This window comes from Oryx dammah, unplaced genomic scaffold (assembly GCF_014754425.2).
Source record: "Oryx dammah isolate SB20612 unplaced genomic scaffold, SCBI_Odam_1.1 HiC_scaffold_11209, whole genome shotgun sequence".
Lineage (NCBI taxonomy): Eukaryota > Metazoa > Chordata > Mammalia > Artiodactyla > Bovidae > Oryx > Oryx dammah.
The window spans coordinates 2,045,987-2,066,226 of record NW_024080602.1 but is presented as its reverse complement, the minus strand read 5'-3'; the positions used below and the strand labels follow the sequence as shown (position 1 = coordinate 2,066,226).

At 50.2% G+C, this 20,240-nt stretch overlaps 1 protein-coding gene across 1 annotated transcript in view; it reads left to right on the top strand.

The window, feature by feature from the left end:
• Positions 1–17,995, top strand: part of LOC120860881 (membrane progestin receptor gamma) — an 88,852-nt gene extending 70,857 nt beyond the window's left edge. Inside the window, exons 5-8 of the mRNA XM_040236584.1 lie at positions 1,738–1,864; positions 8,513–8,609; positions 10,767–10,908; positions 14,188–17,995. Of these exons, the coding sequence (XP_040092518.1) occupies positions 1,738–1,864; positions 8,513–8,609; positions 10,767–10,908; positions 14,188–14,429 (608 nt within the window). The 3' untranslated portion in view covers positions 14,430–17,995. The remainder of the gene's footprint in view (positions 1–1,737; positions 1,865–8,512; positions 8,610–10,766; positions 10,909–14,187) is intronic.
• The last annotated feature ends 2,245 nt before the right edge of the window (positions 17,996–20,240 follow it).

Here is a 20,240-nt window from a genome sequence, read left to right as displayed (position 1 = left end):
GTTCGTACATCTTCCTCGTCTGGTTTTCCAGTCCGTAGCTGAGAGTCTGACTTGGGTTTGTTCAGTAAACCTGAGAGAAAGGTCTAGTCAGCCGAGAGAGGCTGGGGGTCCACCTGGGACTCCCTTGTCTGCAGTCACCTCTCCTCCTCCGTGACCCCACTGGAAACCCCCAATCCCTGGCGGGCGGCGTTTGCTCAGCTTCCTCCCTGGTGTCCAGCTCTTCCCCTCCTGCTCAGCCCTGCTGTGCTTTTACTAGGCTCTGGCCATTTTAACCCCTGCTTAAAATCCTTTGGTGGCCCCCACTGCCTGAAAGGGGATGTTCACGTTTGTTGGTCTGGCGTCCGACGCTGCATCCTGCTCCTCTTCCCTGGAGAGCCCCCTCTGCCCTCACACACCTATCGGAACCTCCAAAGGGCCAGTGCCTTTGCCGCGCCCACCCATCCTCCGGACCCACCTCACCCTGGAGCCTGGAGGCTCTCGTCAGTTCTGCTTCCCACTGCAGCTCTGGCAGGTGCTGGGGCTCCCCCACTTTCCTGTCACCCACAGAACTTGGCCCCGGTCAGTATACACAGACCACGTGCCTCCTGGGCCACGTGGGAGCCTTGGCACGGTATCAGGCTGAGAGAAGGGTCTGTCTGTTCTCCTGGGGGCAGTTCCCAGCTGGAATCGTGCAGCAACCTGCAGCAGGGGGAGCTCTGTCCCAGGACGTGGCCATCCTTGGCCCTTTCTGCCTGTGGGACCCTGGGCACATCCCTCAGCTTCCCTAGATTTCAACGGCCAAATAGGATCAAAGGCAGAGGCTGAGCTTGCGTGGTTTGAGGCCTGCTTCAGCTTTGAACTCGGATTCCAAGTTCTCTTTATCTTTGGATAACAGGTGACCTTAGCCCTGACCTTAGGCCCTAAGCTGACAGATCTGTGGCTGCCTCTCCCAGAGGGACCTCGGCCTGGAGAGGCCCTCTGGTCCAGGCCCCTGGACACACCTGTCCCCTTTGAAAAGGACAATGCTAGTCCCTGTTGTTTCAAATAAAAGCTGCAGCAGGCAGGTGTCTAAAAGGTCCTTCAGTAACCCTTCTCTCACAAACTCCAAAACCTAAAACCACACAAAAAGCCGAGGCTAGCATCTCATGCTTGGCCTCTTAGCTGGCCTGTCCCTCGGCCCCCTGATGTGGCAGCCCTCCCCTCAGCAAGGGCTCTCCCTCCCCGCACTTTCTCCCCCACACCATTGATTATTCCACAAGGAACACCCGTATCATCATCTCCGGGCAAAGCTGAGCACACTGGGGTGTCATCGTGGACCACAGCGTGTGGTTAAAAGCAGGGACTGGTGCTGCACTGCCTGTGTTTGAAGCTTGGCTTTGCTGCTTTCTAGCTGTGTGCCCCTGGGAGGGTTACCAAACCTCTCTGTGCCTCCATTTCCTCATCTGTAAAATGAGGATCAGTGCAGGACTGATGTCCAAGGGTGGCTGTAAAGATTATGTGAGTTAATACCTGTCAAGCCCTTGGAGCAGCACTGGGCTCCCAGAACAATTCTCAGGGTGGGATCTGGGTGGGTAGAGAAGAGAGACGGGGACATACAGGCTTGGAAGGGTGATGGCATAGCAAGGGTGGGGTGCAGGACTGCTCATGGTCTGTGGGGGTGATGGGGCTCAGCCAGATGCAGGGCGGGGTGGTCTTCCCAGGGAGTCCAGACACTGCTGAGTCCTGGCTTCTTGCCCAAGGCTGGCTTTGCTCCTCCAGGCTGTGCCATCGCCTACTCTGCCTATGTCTTCCCGGACATGCTGGTGAGCACCACCTTCCATGACTACTACCTGGCCCTGGCTGTGCTGAATACCATCGTTAGCATCTGGCTCTCCTGCTACTCCAGGTACCAGGCTGCTCTGCCACGGATGGGACGGGGCGAGGGGACAGGTGGTGGTGGAGCACGCGGCTCTCTGGACTGTCGGAGGGGACAGGGAGAGAGGTGCTCGGGAGCCTGGGGCTCAGTTCCGGATGGACTTCCAGTGGCCGGGCGGGGCCAGCTTCACAGGCACACAACCTGCGCAGGTGCTCAGGCCCCATGATCAAGAGGGCTTCAAACTTGTCTAATGCCCTGCTGTTGTTGTTTTGAAATACTTAATGATTTTTGAACAAGGGGGTTCCGTACTCTGCCCTGCAAATGATACAGCTGGTCCTGTTGCTGAACGAGTCACTTACCCTCCTCGAACCTCAGTTTGCTTATATATAAAATGGGGTCAAGGGAGTTCCCTGGCAGTTCAGTGGCTAAAACGTGGCCCTTTCACTTCTGTGGACTGGGCTCAGTTCCTGGTTGCGGAACTAAGATCCTACAAACCATGTGGCTGTGGCCAAAAAGAGAAAGAAAAATGGGGTCAATACAGCAACCCTGTGAGATGGGTGTAATATGTCCAGAACACTTGGCACAAGCCTGGCCCAGAGGAGACACTCCATAAACGGGTGGTCTGCTAATAGGAGCTGAGAGGGGCCTGCCTCTGGACACGGGCACACCTCAGAGACATTGCAAAGAGATCAGCTTCGCAGTAGGCAAGTCATTGAAGTTTCTGGTCTCCCAGTGCATGTAAAAGTGATATTTATCCTATAGTCTATTAAGTCTGCAATAGCATTATGTCTAAGGAAACAATGTACACATCTTAGTTTAAAAATACGCTATTGCTAAAAAAAATGCTATCATCTGTCAACACGGGGTTACCACAAGCCTTCACTTTGCAAAAAGCCACAATAAAGCAAAGTACAGCAAGATATGCGTGTGTGTGATGCACGACAGATGACATTCAACCTTCTGACACATGCCCAGGGGAAGCCTGATGGCCATGAATCATGCCCAGCTCACTGGCTCTAATTCTTTTTTTTTTTTTTTTCTTTCACTCAAGGAAGCTCACTGGGGTGTGAGTACAACGGGCATATTTTAGGATAACTACTCTTGATTATTCAGCTCTTGGTAAAAAAACAAAATGACTTACGAAACCTCTCAAATGACAGTGCTGGGGTAACATTCCTGTGTAGATGGTGCCAGGTGCTGGGGGCCTTCCGTGGTGGGTTAGCAAGAGAGCCAAGGAAGGCTGGTGGTCCTGACCATACCATCCATGCCCCCAGCCTGTGCCTCTCCTGAGCCCGTGCCCTTGTAGCATTCTTACTCCTGGCAGCCATAGCTCTTCCCTCCCCACAGGGCTCGGGGTGGCGAGGTATGCTTCTGCAACTTCTCCACAATGATTTTGGCTCCAGCTTTCTTTGGGGGACACTGGGTTTTGTGGGACCCAAAGGTAGGCAGATTTTCCAAACTTGACAAGCTGCTTTTCTTTAAAAGTCAAAGAGTAGAGCCTTAAACAGCATCGGGAGTGCTTGCCCCCAACTTACCTTCCCTCACCTGTCCGGAGGCAGGCGGGCAGCATGGAGCTGCTTTCCATGGGGGTGAGTCTCGTTTGCAGGCTCAGTCTCAAGACTGGATGTTGTGTTGCTTCATCTCGCGGGCAGGCCTGGGGTGTGCGGGGGGGTGGGGGGTAAACCTTCTCTGGGGGAGTGTGGAGATGAGGGCGGCTCCGTCCTTGTCCTCATAGAGTGCCCCATGCAGTGTGAGCAGCGGCCTGCAGACCTCCAGAACGTCTAGACTGAGTCATCATTTCCTTTAAGGGCCAGAGAAAAAGGCTTTAAAAAGAAAAAAACATGTAGCATTACAGAATATAACATAAGCAAATAATAATACAAAACGACACCTGCTTGGATCGCCAGGGTTCTGTGAAGCAGCCTTAGAATCGAGCATTGAGGAAGGTTGAACACTTTAGCTGGAGAAGAGGGAAGGGCGTTTTGGACAGAGCCGAGAGCGTGAACAAGGGTGAGGGCCTGCCGAGGATGGGACGGCACTGGGAGACAGCAAGGAGCTTCAGAGTTGCCAGAGCCTGTGCAGCTGGCAGGGGAGGGGGATAGAGGCTGGAAGAGCGCTCCAGAGGTGGGGGATTGGAGGCTCCTCGCGTGTCCTACAGAGGACTGGCCTTGTGCTCAGGAAGGACAGTAAACTTCATAGAAGACAGTTCTGTGGACTTGGGTACTGTGCCCTGTGGGGCTCAGTGGGGGCTCGGGGAACAGGAAGGGAGAAAGAAGCAAACGCCACATGCCTGGAGCCAAGGATGGAGTGGGATGTCCCCCTGTGGGCCCGTCCAGCTTCCTTCGCGTCTCGTCCTCTGTCCTTCCCGTGTGCTGGGGGTTCCCTGCTCTTACAAGACCTCTCCCCTTTGTTTTCATTCTCTGTCTTTGTCTTCGGTGTCTGAGGAGGAGGGCTCCTGCGTGTGTGGGGAGAGACTTGGCCCTGACTAACTGCAAGGGAGGCAGTGGAGGCAGGCGAGGGCCGTCTGGAGGCCCAGCTTCACAGGCTTGCTGTGTGGCCTTGGGCCAATCATGGCCCTTAAGCAGGGGTCCCTGAGACGAAGTTCCCTGGGTTCCTTCTGTTTAGGCATCAATGATGCCAGCTTCAGTGCCTTTTCCAAGGTTTCTCTCCTTGCCTTCTCCCCTGCATCCCTCAGGCCCACCCCTGCCTCTCCCTCCTGCTGTATCAATCTGTGACATGGCTAGGAGTCCAAGAACCACCTCTTTTCCTGAGCACAAAAGGAGACCATGAAGCTCATGAGTTGTGCTTTAGTTATCCACATGCTTCCCAGAGTAGTGTGGTCCGAATGGCCTTTGTTCCCACATAATACATGTCCTTTAGGTAAATTCCACATAGAGAGCTGGGAGCTTCCCATGTGGCTCAGTGATAAAGAATCCACCTGCAATGCAGGAGATGCGGGTTTGATCCCTGGGTCAGGAAGATCTCCTGGAGAAGGAATGGCAACCCACTCCAGTATTCTTGTCTGGAGAATCCCATGGACAGAGGGGCCTGGCAGGCTACAGTCCATGGGGGTGCATAGAGTCGCAGACGGCTTAGCAACTAAACAACAATCATGGAATTTAGTTCAAAGGAACACGTTCTGGAAAACTGCCTTCTTGTTCTGTAGTGTTTATGGGGGAAATGACAGAACATATGACCTCTCCGTGGCTCGTGGAGCCAGGTGGGTGTGGCAGAGACCCTGCTGGCTCATACCTGCTGACCACCTGCCGGCTCAGGAAGCTTCACCTGCACTCGCTCAGGAGTGGTAGTTACACGTTTGCTGTGCATCACGAGTCACTGTGGGTCCTTTTCCATTCATCCATCCAGAGCACCCAGCAGTTGCTTTTTTAGACACATGCTCGCTCTGTGGAACACCGTGTGGTCAGTGCTGTGAGGGAGGGATGGGTTTTCATCCCTGGAGAAATGTGAGCTGTGCTGTGAGAGCCGTGTTTTGGCAGTGGTGCTTCGGCAGCTCAGAGCGGTCTGAGGCAGGCCTGGAAGAGGGTTTGGAGGTCAGAGCTGGAGACAGAAGGCTTAGCAAACAGTGGTTCCCACACATCCAGAGGTCAGAGGGCTCAGCCAGATGATAGACTGCTGCTGGGGCCAAGGGTCAGCAGGTGGAAATGTCCACATTCCTGTTATGTCATCCACACAACAACAAAACAGCCATAATACCACCCCACCCTCACCCCCGCTGTGTGCACGCAGGCGCGCACACACACGCCCCTCAGCAATAGGATAATGTTTCCAAAGGCTCACTTGTTTCAAGCATAGTTCTGGAATTCACTTGCACATCTCTCTAGCTTTGTTGCAACAGGATTTATCAGTTTTTGAATAGACTGGTATTGTATCAGCGCTTTCTTGGTAGAGGCTTCTCCCGAAATCCAATGTTTCCTGCCCACCTGGCTTTAGGCAGAGGAAGCCTGACTTCCTGACTCCCAGCCCTGAGGGACAGGCGTTGCCTCGCCAGGCAAGGCTTTGGAGACTCGGGCGTGGTGCGCTTTGGAGAATGCCATGGCTCCTTCCCCTCCCTCTGGCTGTGGCGACACCCTGTGGCCTGATTTGGAATTGCACTTTGGTGATAGGCCCACCGTCTTTGTGGCTGCTGGCCCTTCTGCCTCTTGTTCTCTGTTGCTCTCTTCTGTTCTGCTTTGTCTCCTTTTTCCCTCTGTAGACTCGGCTTGGCAGCTGGAGAGGCTGGTTCGTTTGCCCTTGGGGAAGTACTTTATCAGGCCGGGCGCCATGTCTCAAGTCGCAGGAAATCCGTGTTTTGGGGGATGGCCCTCGCCAACCAGAGCCATCTTTCTTCCTGTGTAAGTGGCCACAGAGATAGCGTGCTTTAAGAGCAAGTCTCTTTGCACCCAGAGGTGATAGGCGGTGGTGGAGCATGGGGAGGGAGGGAGGGAGGGAGCAGGCTTGCGCAGTTGGGCAGGGTCGGCCAGCATAGACTGAGAAGGCCCTGGGAAAGATGGGCTCTGACTCTTGGGGCAGTGAAAGTGTGTTCTGTTCGCCTCCTGGCACAGAGGGGTGTCCGTAAGAGCAGAGTTTGGGGAGTGGTCTGAGACCTGCCCAAGGGGGAGAGGGTGGGAAGGCAACCAGACGGCCTGGCTGTAAATCCTAGCTGTGCCTCTTATTAGCTCAGCTGATTTTAGGCAAATCACCCAGAACTTGTCTGTTCCCTCCTGTCCTATTTTCTGGTACCATGTGGCTACAAGATGGGGAGAGGGAGAGGATGGGTCCTACAACACACATTTTTTTTTAAATTCTGCTATTTCGTGAGTGTTACTCTGTGCTCTGCACAGCTGTAAGCTGCTAGTGAGCATCATTTGATTAAACCCTTGCAACAAGCCCATAAGGGATTCTGTAGTCATCCCCGTGGTACATGTGAGGATTCTGGGGCATGGGAGGGTTACATCACGCACTGGATGAGATGGTCACAAAGGTCAGGGACTGGGCCAGACTCAGGGTGTCTAAGACAAACACTGTTGTCAGATCGTGACCCTGTGCAGCCTCACCTATCCCAGGGTTTGTGGTTTCCTCCAAGGCTGGGGTTCTGTTCTGGGGGATGATGAGTTGAGGTCCCTTATTTCTCCTCCTCCTCTTTGAGCTTCTCTTCTTTCTCTGCCCAGTGTCCCAGCGTCAGAAAAGAAGAAGGGACATGCCCATGGGCTTGAGTGAAGTTGAAGCTCATCTCTGAAGGTTATGGGGCTTCTCGGGGTCCATGGTGAACAGGGGTCCCCAGGCTGGGCTGCTGAGCACATGTCCACATCCCCAGGCACACTTCTGAGCTGGATGCTGGGGATGGAGAGCTGAGCAGACCCAGCCCCACCCTGACCACCCTGGAGGCAGATGAGGGTGTCTCTGCCGTATTCTATGGCAGAGGATGTGGGCACAGTGGGGCTCATAGAGGATGTGAAGATCCTGCTGGAAGAGATGGACCCGGGCTGGGGGAACAGCAGACCCTGTTTGGTGGAGAAGGGGCAGGCGAGTGGGCTGGGACAGGGCACCTGGGGAACAGAGGTGAGGAGCAGACCTTACCCCCACCGGAGAGTGTGATGAGGGACAGAACTGTCAAGAAGGGCTGGAGGGCCCCAGTGCCCCCATCATCTTCCAGGCTTCCCCATAACAGCCACCCTACAAGCCTCAACACCCTGGCTCTGCATATCACCTTTGCCGGGGGAGGCTCTGGCCTCACAGTCCTGTGGGTCCCAAGGGAGAACCCAGCCAGCACAGTACGATGTGTTTTTGAAGCAGGTACCTGCCCTGCCACAGGGCCCAGCCTGGGACTGTGAGCTCTTTCTTGCCCGAGCCCCAGCTCAGGGCTGTGGTTTAGTATGGAGCCTCTCCTTCAACTCCCTTGCCTGGTGTCTAGCCTGCCGTCTGTGCTCCTCACTGCCCCCCGCCCCCCAACCCTCAGCTGCTGCCCACTCCGCAGGCTTGGCCCGAGCCGGCTGAGGTCCCATGGTGTTCCATCCCGAAGGACCTGCCCGTCTTGGCGACTTTCGCACCGCTCATTTTAATGCTGGCTTCCTCTGTCTTTGAACGAGGGGCAGGTGGGGGTGGTGATGACAGAGAGAAGGAAGGACCATGCTTTCTCAGTTTCCCCAGCCCAGGATTCCTGTGTGTGATTAAATAGTCCAGAAATCTCTTGTCGTTAAACACCTAATTGTACCCAGGGCTTTTGCATGGTAATCAGCTGGCGACTCTGACTAGCTGAGCATCTCAACCTTTGCAGAGGTGCTGGCCCCAGGAGTGTGTTTGGACCCGCCCGTGCCCCACAGTCTCCCTCTCCTGGTGGCTACTGGTCTGACTTCTGGAAGGCTCTGTGGCAGTTAGATAACTTGTCCCTCAAAGGTTTTTTGCTCCACGCCTCCTCCCTGATTTTGGATACCATTGCTTCTTATGGTGCCAGGAGATGGTGCCTCTGAACTCTTTTCACATCTGAGATGGAGCCCTTCCCAGGGGGGCTGGTGGGAGAAGTGGAGAGGACTGGTGGGGAAGCTGCTGGCCGAGGGAGGAGTTTGTGCACAAATGGTTGCTTTCTGTGGGTTACTCGGCCTTGGTTATTTTTAGTGTGTGTGTTATTGACTGAAACTGCTTTTCATTCTCATTTCTCCCCCATTTCCTTTCCTGATTTAGGTTTTTTGAGATACAGAAGCCCGGGCTCTGTAAGATGCTTCGCGTCCTGGCCTTTGCTTTTCCCTACACCTGGGACTCCCTTCCCATCTTATTCAGGGTAAGGGCCCTGCTCTGACCCCTTTGTCTGTTGGCAACACCAGGGAATCGATTGTGTCCTGAGCTCTGGGGGTCAGACGCTGTCCTGGTTGTGGGAGCAGAGCCGCACGTGCCCCCTTAATGGCACTCGCAGGCCAGTTAGGTGGCATGCACAGAGGCCCTAACGGGCATGGGCAGCCACCACCCACCACGGGCACTAGGTAGGTGGTGCCAGGAGATGCATCAGTGGCTAGTGCTACCCGCAGGCTCTGGAGCAATCTCGGAGGGCTGGGCAGGGGAGGCAGCCTGGGGTTTAGTAGAGTGAGCAGGAGAGTGGGCTCTGGAGGCAAAATCTCTAATATTCACTCACTGCAAGACTTCGGGCAGGTTTTCTACCATCTCTGTGTCTTGACTTCCCTCACCTGTAAAATGGCCTGGTAATAACACCTCCTTGTGTCAGGCTATGGGGAGGATTACATGAGATAATGTGTACAGTACTAGCTGGTGGTGAGAGTCCCATAAATGCATTAGTATATATTATCATCAATTAACATAGATGTAGTAGGGAAGGAAAGCGTATGACTGAAGGTCTTAAAGGATAGATGGTGAACACAAAGGAAGAGGGTATAGGAGGGAAGACAAGAAGAGGGAAAGTTCATGCACTCTCAGATGGCTGTGCGTTCAAATCCCAGTCCCACTGCTCACTGGCTGTGTGACATTAGGCAATGAACAAAACCTCTCTGAGCCTCAGTTTCCTTATCTTTAAATGAGGCTGACACCCCCTCCTTCCCAGAGGGGTAGAGGAGGAGTCATCAAATAAACAGACCTGATGGGCTCAGCCGTTCCAGGCCCAGGCCCCGTGGGTGGAGGCAGGGTAAGAGTCTGGTGCATGAGGCCAAGATGGCAGCGCCCAGGGCTGAAGGGGAGGGGTCAAGCTGGCTCCACCAGCTGAGACACTGAGCCTGTGCTCCATGCTCAGCCCGCGTGGGTCTGGGGAGACCCAGAAGAGGGGATGCAGCCCACTCCGTCGAATCCTCTCTGGAGGACACAGACCACACCCAGGAAACCAGCGCAGAGAGAACAAGCCAGCCCCACAGGCCACCCTTGCAGACAGCACAGCTTCTTGTCAGGATGGGTGCTGGACGCTCCTGGTACTCGGCCGCATCAGACTCTGGGCAGTGGGGGAGGAAGGGTCTTACCCTGTACGGTGCTGTGGCTGAGCACTCAGGCTCTGCAAATCAGCCTGACTTCTCTACTAATTAGTGGTTGGGAAGTCACCTTCCAGCCCAGTACTCTCATCTGCAAAATGGGGGAAGTGGAGTCTGCCGTGTGGTCATTGTTGAGGCTCCGATGAAGTGGTGTACACAGAAGGCCTGGCCTGGTGCCCTCGGTAGGTGGTGGCTGCAGCTATTTTTAACAGTCCTACAAAAGCCATTACCAAACCCAAACCAGGATAATGTCCATAATTAATAGCTTTTGATGACTCAGAAGGCCTTCCAGGAATTCCTAGGCCTTAAAGCCTTAATTAAGAGCATCAGTTCAAGGGATGTGCTGGTTAAAAGTGAGTTCAAGTGTGAATGGGCCATTTTTTAACTATACTTATATTTTAGCCCCAGGGGTGGGGTTGGGGCAGAATAGTGATATATCTAGCAGAATTTTTTTTTTCCTTTCCTTTTCTCTTTACTTCTGTTGTTTTCCTTTCCTTCCTTCCTTTCTTCATTTTTTTTTTGTAACTAAATAACCCAAAGGCTCTCATGAGCATGTAGGGGGTTAAAATACAGTTACCTTAGGTCTCTGTCGATCACACTCAGAACAGGAAGCCTGCTCACACAGGCCCTGTGAGGTCCTTTTCCAAGCACAGACCCCAGGAGGGAACGGCTTTGGCGCACGGAGTCCACTTATGTGTGTGGGGAGGTCTACAGACCTCCTCTCGAGACCTGTGTTTCTCTCTTTCTTTAAGCTTTTCATTTTACGTTGGAGTAGAGTTGATTTACAATGTTGTGTTTGTTTCAGGTGTACAGGAAAGTGACTCAGTGATACATAAACAGCTATCTGTTCTTTTTCAAATTCTTTTCCCGTTTTGGTTTTTACAGTATGTTGAGCAGAGTTCCCTGCGGTATACAACAGGTCCTTGTAGGTTATCCATTTTAAGGCTTGGCGTTTCTTTAAATACCTGCAGGTATTCCTGTTTGCCGGGGAAAGTGCGGAGAACGAAGCCACCTTGTACCACCAGAAGCACGTGGCCATGACCCTCCTGGCCTCTTTCTTCTACTCTGCGCACCTGCCAGAGCGCCTGGCCCCTGGACGCTTCGACTACATTGGTGAGCACGTGGTGGCCCCACTGCCCAGGGGGAGGCGGGGGCAGGGCGAGAAGCAAATCCTCGGGAAGTTCTCCAGGCCCAGGCCAAGGTGAGTGAGATTGTCAAGTGGCAGAGACCGGGAAGTACACAGACCGTGGAGGCCCAGGGAGGGTGGCAGAGGATGGAGAGAAGTGGGTCTAGGATTCTAAAGCATTTCTGGCGGGTATGGGGACAGGAGAGTCCCATTATTACCTCGAACGTGAAATCCCATTATTAAGTGACCATGGAAGGCAGCTGTAAAGAGGAAGAGGAAAGACAGGGTACAGAAGGCTCTGAGGTTACCAGCCGGCGGGGGGCAGTGCCAAGGAGAGGAAAGAGTGTCTCATTCAGGTGGGTGTGATGGTGCCAGGAATCGTGGTAGAGCAGTGGTTCCTAGCCTCAGCAGTTTCCAGTCTGGACGAGTAGTCTCAGCCTCACCTGGGAACGTGCGGATCTCAGCCCCCACCCCCGAGACATCCCGTTGGGCTGGGCCCAGCACTCTCAGAAGCCGAGTGATTCTCCAGGTGAGCCTGAACGTGCTCAAGCCAGAGAAGCCATGTGGTGAAGAGGAGGCATCAGAGCTACAGGGGTTTATACCTGCTGGCAGAGTTCCTTCCTCTCTGTCGAGGGACGAGGGAAGCGCTGTGGAACGTGTCTCCTCCACCCTGGCTCTGGGACTGGCTGGAGGAGGCAGCCTTGGGCCACTTCTGGTGAGGCTGAGGGGTCCTGGGATGGGAGCTCCTTGGATAAGGAGAGCTCCGTGGACATCTAGGTCCTCATCCCCAGGTGGCAAGCAGGAACCTCGGTTCTCCCCAGGCCCATTTTGTCCATGAGTTTCCATCTTCTACCCAAGAAACATGGCCACATTTTGCTTTGACAAGTGTTTCATCTCCTTTATTCCTTCTCCTCTGCCAGAAGGGATCACAGTGAGCAAAATGGTTAGAGGGCAGATTTCAAACAAGGAGGGAGATGAGAGGGCCAGGGGATTGGAACCTGCCCAAGGAGCCTGCCCAGCACGTCCACCTCCCTAGCCCCAGCCCAGCTGGAGGAAATAGAGCTGATCATGTACAAAGTCTGGGGTCAGCAGGAAAAACATAAATAGACACTGGGCCTTATTTTGCCAACTCTGGCTTCTTAATAACATTTTATTTACTTACCTCTATCCTGTCCTTTTGGGCCTAGAGCAGAAAGATACTCCAGTGGGGGGACATGGCAGAGATGGCAGATAACGACAACATCTTAAACAAGGGCTTTGGAAAGATCTCTGTCCTTAAGTAACAGAGTCAGCCAGCTTTTGAACTTCCTCCCCAGTGCCCACAGGAAGCTCCTCCCTATTCCTGCCAGACGGGTTGTTGACATCACTTTTCCCGCTGCAGGCACATTTCACATCCTTCCAGTGCTCTTGGCTCTTCCATCTGTTTGTCTCCTGCTCTGATGGAGACAGGTTTGTGCCTCAGTCGGTGAGCGCAGCTGGTCACTTCCTACTGCTTGGCCCTGTGTCCTTGGAGAGTACGGTTCTCAGCTGGATAAGGAACCACTTCTGCCACAAAACACACAGATTTGGAAATTGTGCACAGCCCAGTAGTATGGCTTGAGTGAGGCAGGGTGGCCCCTCCAGGCACAGTGTCTCCCTGGGGGATGCAGGCTGGGGTGCTGGCAGCTCCTTGCCCTAAGGAAATCGTTGGTCTCTCATTCAACTTTCCTGCATCTTCATTCACGACCTGGCTCTGGCTCATTGGGGCAGATGGCCAGTCTGGTCCCTTCTGTGGACACATTTATTGAATACTTACTATAGGATAAATCCTGGGGGTAAAACACTGAATTCTTTTTTGTTTTTTTAACTGAAGGAGGGTCCTTATTTAACTCTTGTATTAGTCTGCTAGTGCTGCCATAACAAAGAACCACAGACTGCATGGCTGATACAAAAGAAGTTTATTTTCTCATAATGCCGAGGTTAGAAGCCCAAGATCAAGGGGATGGCAGGGTTGGTTTCTCCCAAGTCCTCTCTCCTTGGCTTGCCAGGGGCCATCTCCATTTCTTTTCACATGATCTCTCCTCTGGGTACGTGTACACCCTAATCTCCTCTTCTTATAAAGATACCAGAGCGGGTCCCATGCTAGTGACCTCGTTTTAACTTCCTTGTCTTTTAAAACCCTATCTCCAAATATGGTCACATTCTCAGGTACTGGGAGTTAAGACTTTCGACCTGTGAATTTGGGAGGGGGAGATACAATCAGCCCATGAAACAGGTAGGGCTCTCATCTCACTCCTGGTTTCTGTGGACTGTCCCCCCCAGGCAATCCCCAGCCCTGGGCAATGGATTCCTTTTCTCACCAACTACCAAGTCAGCCACCCTCCACTGGGCTCCCACCCTCTGGGGAGGCATACATGCTGACCGGGGGCCTGTGAGCTATCAGAGAGAAGGAGCCCCTCATTGTGTCTGGGATTAACCAGCAGTAGGGAGCGGAGCATTTCACAAGTGGTCAGCAGAAAATCTGGCTGGCTTCCCCTTTGGTATTGAAGTCAGGATCAGAACTGACCAGTGACAGCTCTCAAGAGGTAAACTTTAGTAGAACTTTCTCATGTGAAAAGCGGGACTGGTGGATAAGTTGTTTTAAAAATGGATTTGGTTTTCTCTGATGGCCTTTTTATTTTTCTCACATGATATTAAAAAAAAAAACTTTATATATCATACATGGGCTTCCCAGGTGGCGCTAGGGGTAAAGAATCCACCTGCCAGTGCGGGAGACACAGGACTCACGGGTTTGATCCCTGAGTTGGGAAGATCCCCTGGAGGAAGGCGTGGAAACCCACTCCATTATTCTTGCCTGGAAAATTCCATGGACAGAGGAGCCTGGCAGACTGCAGTCCGTGGGGTCGCAAAGAGTCAGACACAACTGAGCAACTGAGCCTGCACACACACACGTTATATATAACATAATACCCTAATTTCAAGTGTACAATCTTTTTATTTTTTAGCAAATTTACTACATTGTGTAACTATCACCATATCTGAGTTTTAGAACACCCCAGTAAGATCCTTCCTGCCCATGTACTGTTAATCTCAGCTCCCACCCCCTACCCAAAACAACCACTCATCTATTTTCTGTCTCTCTGGATCTGCCTTTTCCGGACAGTGGGTATCTTGTATCTAGCTTCTTTCACTCCACGTAGTGTTTTTAGCTCACGAGCCATAGGATGTTACAGGAGGCCATTCCTCTTTTATTGCTGACTTTGGGGCCTTTTGTGTGCTCGCTTTAGGTCACAGCCACCAGCTGTTCCACGTGTGTGTGATCCTGGCCACACACATGCAGATGGAAGCCATCCTTCTGGACAAGACACTGAGGAAGGAATGGCTGCTGGCCCACGGCAGGCCCCTGTTGTTTGCCCAGATAGCCGGAGCCATGCTTCTGTGCCTCATCTTCAGCCTCAGCAACATAGTTTATTTCTCAGCTGCTCTGTATCGGATTCCCGAGCCGGAATTACATAAAAAGAAAACCTGATTCATACCATAAGCTTTTCGTACCAAATGTCAGCATTAAGCTACAACATCCTAACTACCATAAGCCAATGGCATGGTCCCAGTTTACAGTGGCCTAAAATATTTAGAATGCTTGATACCTTGGCATTTTTGAGCGGGTTCAGGTCAATAAGGTATTTAACTGGGGACATTTCTCTAGATGTGCACTGGATTCTGTAAGTACGATTTTAAAAGGGGGACGTGGGTTCAAGTCAGTCCTCATTCATGCAAATCGTTATTTCATTTAGCTTTTAATTTATTTAAAGTATGTTCTCCAATTCTATTTAAACAGCTGGATTAGGCATACCATCCTTGTAGCTTTACTATTAAATAGTTGGATTAAGCTTTACTACCCTTGAAGTGTTACTTTTGGAAAATGGAACATGCTTCATTTGATGAGTTTTATGTAGCAAAGCCTTTCCTTCCACAGTGGAAGATGAGCTGGGAAGGTCAGTCGGGGAACCTGAGAAAGCAGAAATTGAGTCTGTGGGAGCTGTGGGGACTGGGAAGGCATTCCAGAATGAAGAAACCTGGTTTGGGGAGGGGCCTTCTTCCTTTCCCCACCTAGTGAAGGATATGAATTGAAAGAGCGCCCTCTTTTCCCACAAGTCCATTCTGCTTCACCATGCAAGGTTCCCATGCCATTATGGACTTGGATTTTGTTGAAAGTTCACAGCCTGTGGCTGGGTGTCATATGCTCTGTTTTGCTCTGTTTTCTTGTTGCCGGTTTGATGCTGTGAAGTATTATGCAGCACAGGTAAAGTGTGTTACCCAGAGGGCACCAACTGAATTAATCCCAATTGGTTGTACTCATCTATCACCTTTTAACCAATGACGTCACAATATTTGGGGAGGTTATACATTTAATGTTGCTTCAGCATTTCATATGTGCTGCAGAATTTAACGTTCATATGCAGAGGACACTAAAGGCTTTGCCAAAGGAATGGAAACACTTGGTGAGCTTGTGATAACTATAGGTCCCCCAGGCGAATCAGGAGACGCTGCTTTATTAAAGTGTTGGTTTCCTGCAGAAGGTCCGTACTGGAACAAGTTCCCCAGGTGATTGCCAGGAGGGCCATGGGCCAAACTTGCAGAAATGATGGAGTCACTAATTCCAGAATGCACAGGGCCTATCAGCTGTGTTTTGCTTGGTCTAACTTTCAGCAGCTCACCACCTAAGGCTGTGTCCTCTGCTTTCTACTCTGTGGAGTACTAAAACACTGAATATTTTCTCGTCTGTTGCATCACTCATGAAAAGTTCAGTATTTCATGGTGTTTTCATAGAGTACAGAAATGCTGATGCAAAACAGTTTTTAACAGAGGCCCATCACTCCCTGACATGGACTTGCTAACGACTTAAGGGGCCATGCATCGCAATGCAGGACCCTCTTCTGCTGACTCAGGAACACCCCAGTTTCTTAGAACACTGCCTCTGTGGTTAACTGGCCCAGACATTTGAATGACCTTGTAAATAGCTCATCAGCTAATACTCTGAAGACAAGTAGCAATTTACATCAGATATGAGTGGTCAACAAATATGATTTCATTAGTTTTATTGTCTGTTTACTTCCTCTGGGAAGGCAGACTGATAAAATTATATAGGCTGGTAAATTTTTGGTACATTAATTGTAAGCTGCAACACAAAATTTGTTTTTTTGGCATGAGGTTGACACTATTACTGGAATTGTACTCCAGCAGGGGTTCTGGGCTTTCATTTCATCTTACTGTAACTTTAGTTTTATGGTGGACAGAGGTACTAAGTTTACATACTCCATTTTAGTAATGCCAAAGGCATGAAGTCTTCTTAATTCTCTTGTTTATAGAAAGTAACATAAGGTTCTTCGTTTAGCTCAGAAGTAGTTGAAAGATCACAGGTGACTAATCTGAAGGACTTTTAGAATACTTAATCTTTGGTTACATGGCTTTTTCAGCATTGCTTAATGATGAAAATGAAATGTTAAATAAGGCCAAGTGTTTCATAATGTTTTTATACATTTGATAAACTTAGACCCATTGTATACTTTTGAACAGTGTTACAATTAAAGTTTATAACAGTTTGCAGTACACTGATTTGGAAACTTCTAATGCTGAATGAGAATGTGTTCAAATATATTCATTATCATTAAGTACTATGAAGTCTAATGTGAATATAGTTTTGCTAAGCCATTCCAGAAATTAAAAAGATTGGCAGTGGGTCAGTTGAAAACTGCACTGGGAGGATGTCATTTAATATGTGTATGTATGCTCAGTTGTGTCTGACTCTTTGCAAGCCCATGGACAGTAACCTGCCAGGCTCCTCTCCATGGGATTTCCCAGGCAAGAGTACTGGAGTGGGTTGCCATCTCCTCCTCCAGGGGATCTTCCCGACCCAGGGATGAACCCAGGTCTCTTGCGGCTCCTGCATTGGCAGGCGAGTTCTTTACCACTGAACCACCTGGGAAGCCTTGTCTTTTAAGGTAGCAGTTTTCAATTTCTTATTTTTTAACATCTCAGTACACTTTGGAGAGATGCCATATTCCCACTGGTAGCGATTGCTCAGCAAGGCCCTGTCTCCTAAGGGGAGAGGGGGAGCGGGCACAGTCCTAAAAGAATGTACCTCTTCCCCCTCCCTGGGCTTGAGAAACACTACTCTAGAATTTACCAATCATTGTGATAAAACTCAGGTATGCTTGGATGAGGCCATTTAGTCACTTGCCTCTTCCTTCAGTCACAGATGGAGAGTTTCATTTTCCTTGCCCAGTCTTTGGAGAGGAACGCTCCTTCTTTCCTAAAGACATGAATTAGTCAGACTTCCCTGGTGGTCCAGTGGCTGAGAATCCACTGCCAGTGTAGGGGACACAGTGTGATCCCTGGTCCAGGAAGATCCCACATGCCTCAGAGCAATTAAGCCTGTGCACCACAGCTGCTGAGTCTGAGCTCTAAGAGCCTAGGAGTTGCAGCTACTGAACCGCTGAGCCTGAGTGCCCTGGGGCCCTTGCTCCACGATAAGGGAAGCCACTGCTATGAGACGCCTGCGCGTCGCATCGGAGAGTAGCCTGCACGCAGCCACGAAGATGCAATGCAGCTCCAAATAAATAAAATGTATTTTTAAAAAAGACAAGAATAGGTCCTTGGTGATTAGAATTAGAAGTGGGATGTTTAGAAGGCTTTTGAATGCAAAGTGATTGAGATATTTGGTCTGCGGCAATCTTTCTCAAAGTGTTTTTTGGAGAAGGAACTCAGTTCCCAGGAGATATACTGAGGAAGGCAGGATGCTGTTCTGGAAAAGAATGCTTTTGTCAGATGCATCAGAGAAACCTTTCATTCCCATCTGCTTTGTCCTGAATTTGGTTTGGCCATGGTACCCTTTATATATGAAACAGCCCTTAACCCTGTATATCAACGCTTTGTAACATACTGTTGAATGTCAGCCTCTGATTTACCAGTCAACAATCCATTATGAATGAAAAGGCAGAGACCTATTTCCAGACTCAGAGATGTTCTTCCAGCTTATACTAATGTCTGGTTTTCTTAAACTATGGTAGGAAAAATAAAATTTATTATAGTAAAGTTCTGTTTCTCCTTTGACTTAGTTATGTTTCACCTACTATGCTGAAAACATGTTCACTCATCATGAAAAATAGATTCCTGTATATGTATAGATTGTGAAATCATTCAGTGAATGTTTATTTAGTGCCAGGTATATATAAAACAAACACTGTCCTCAGAGTTGGGAATATAGAAGTGAAGAAAACCCAAACTGTCCTTCCCTCATGGAGATGATAACACTGGTCAGCCAGTAGGACAGGAGATATAGATAAATTCAGACAATGGTAAGTGCTGGTGGCTTAGATGGTAAAGAATCCGCACCCAATGTGGGAGACCTGGGCTTGATCCCTGCGTTGGGAGGATCCCCTGGAGGAGGACATGGCCACCCACTCCAATATTGTTGCCTGGTGAATCCCCACGGACAGAGAAGCCTGGTGGGCTACAGTCCATGGGGTTGCCAAGAGTCAACTGAGTGGCTAAGCACAGCACATCAAGAAAATAAGCCTGGGGACTTCCCTGGTGGTCCAATGAGTTAGACTCCACCCTTCTACTTGAGAGTCCCTTGAACTGCAAGGAGATCCAACCAGTCCCTCCTAAAGGATATCAGTCCTGGGTGTTCATTGGAAGGACTGATGTTGAAGCTGAAACTCCAATACAATATTTTGGCCACCTGATGTGAAGAATTGACTCATTTGAAAAGACCCGGATGCTGGGAAAGATTGAGGGCAGGAAGATAAGGGGACGACAGAGGATGAGATGGTTGGATGGCATCACTGACTCAATGGACACGAGTTTGGGTAACCTGGGAGTTGGTGATGGACAGGGAGGCCTGGTGTGCTGCAGTTCATGGGGTTGTAAAGAGTCGGACATGACTGAGTGAGTGAACTGAACTTCCACTGCAGGAGTTTGATCCCTGGTCCAGGGAACTAAGACCCTGTTCCCACTTGGTGTGGCCAAAAAAAAAAAAAAAAAGAAGCCTGGTGAGGGAATAGGAAGGGGTGGGGTGAGGCCACTGAGACTGGATAGCCACTCTGATAACCCGACATTTGAGGAGAAACTTAATGGAGCACTAGATCATTCAGGTATGACCGAAATCAAACCCTTTATGATTAGACAAATAGATTCAAGGGATTGGATCTGATAGAGTGCCTGAAGAACTATGGATGGAGGTTCCTAACATTGTAGAGGAGGCGGTGATCAAGACCATCCTCAAGAAGAAGAAATGCAAACAGGCACAATGGTTGTTTGAGGAGCCCTTACAAATCGCTGAGAAAAGAGAAATGAAAGGCAAAGGAGAAAAGGAGAGAGATATCCATCTGAATGCAGAGTTCCAAAGAATACCAAGGAGAGATATGAAAGCTTTCCTAAATGAGCAAATAAATAGAGAAAACAATAGAATGTGAAAGACTAGAGATCTCTGAGAAAATTGGAGATACTAAAGGAATATTTCATGCAAAGATGGGCACATAAAGTATAGAAACAGTCTGGACCTAATGGAAGCACAGTTCAGTTCGGTCGCTCAGTCGTGTCCGACTCTGCGACCCCATGAACCGCAGCACGCCAGGCCTCCCTGTCCATCACCAACTACCTGAGTTCTCCCAAACCCATGTCTGTCGAGTTGGTGATGCCATCCAACCATCTCATCCTCTGTCATCCCCTTCTCCTCGGCCTTCAATCTTTCCCAGCATCAGGGTCTTTTCAAATGAATCAGCTCTTTGCATCAGGTGGCCAAAGTATTGGAGTTTCAGCTTCAGCATCAGTCCTTTCAATGAACACCCAGGACCCATCTCCTTTAGAATGGACTGGTTGGATCTCCTTGCAGTCCAAGGGACTCTCAAGAGTCTTCTCCAACACCACAGTTCAAAAGCATCGATTCTTCGGTACTCAGCTTTCTTCACAGTCCAATTCTCACTTCCATACATGACTGCTGGAAAAATCATAGCCTTGACTAAACGGACCTTTGTTGGCAAAGTAATATCTCTGCTTTTGAATATACGATCTAGGTTGGTCATAACTTTTCTTCCAAGGAGTAAGCGTCTTTTAATTTCATGGCTGCAATCACCATCTGCAGAGATTTTGGAGCCCAGAAAAATAAAGTCTGACACTGTTTCCACTGTTTCCCCACCTATTTGCCATGAAGTGATGGGACCAGATGCCATGATCTTCGTTTTCTGAATGTTGAGCTTTAAGCCAACTTTTTCACTCTCCTCTTTCACTTTCACCAAGAGGCTTTTTAGTTCCTCTTCACTTTCTGCCATAAGGGTGG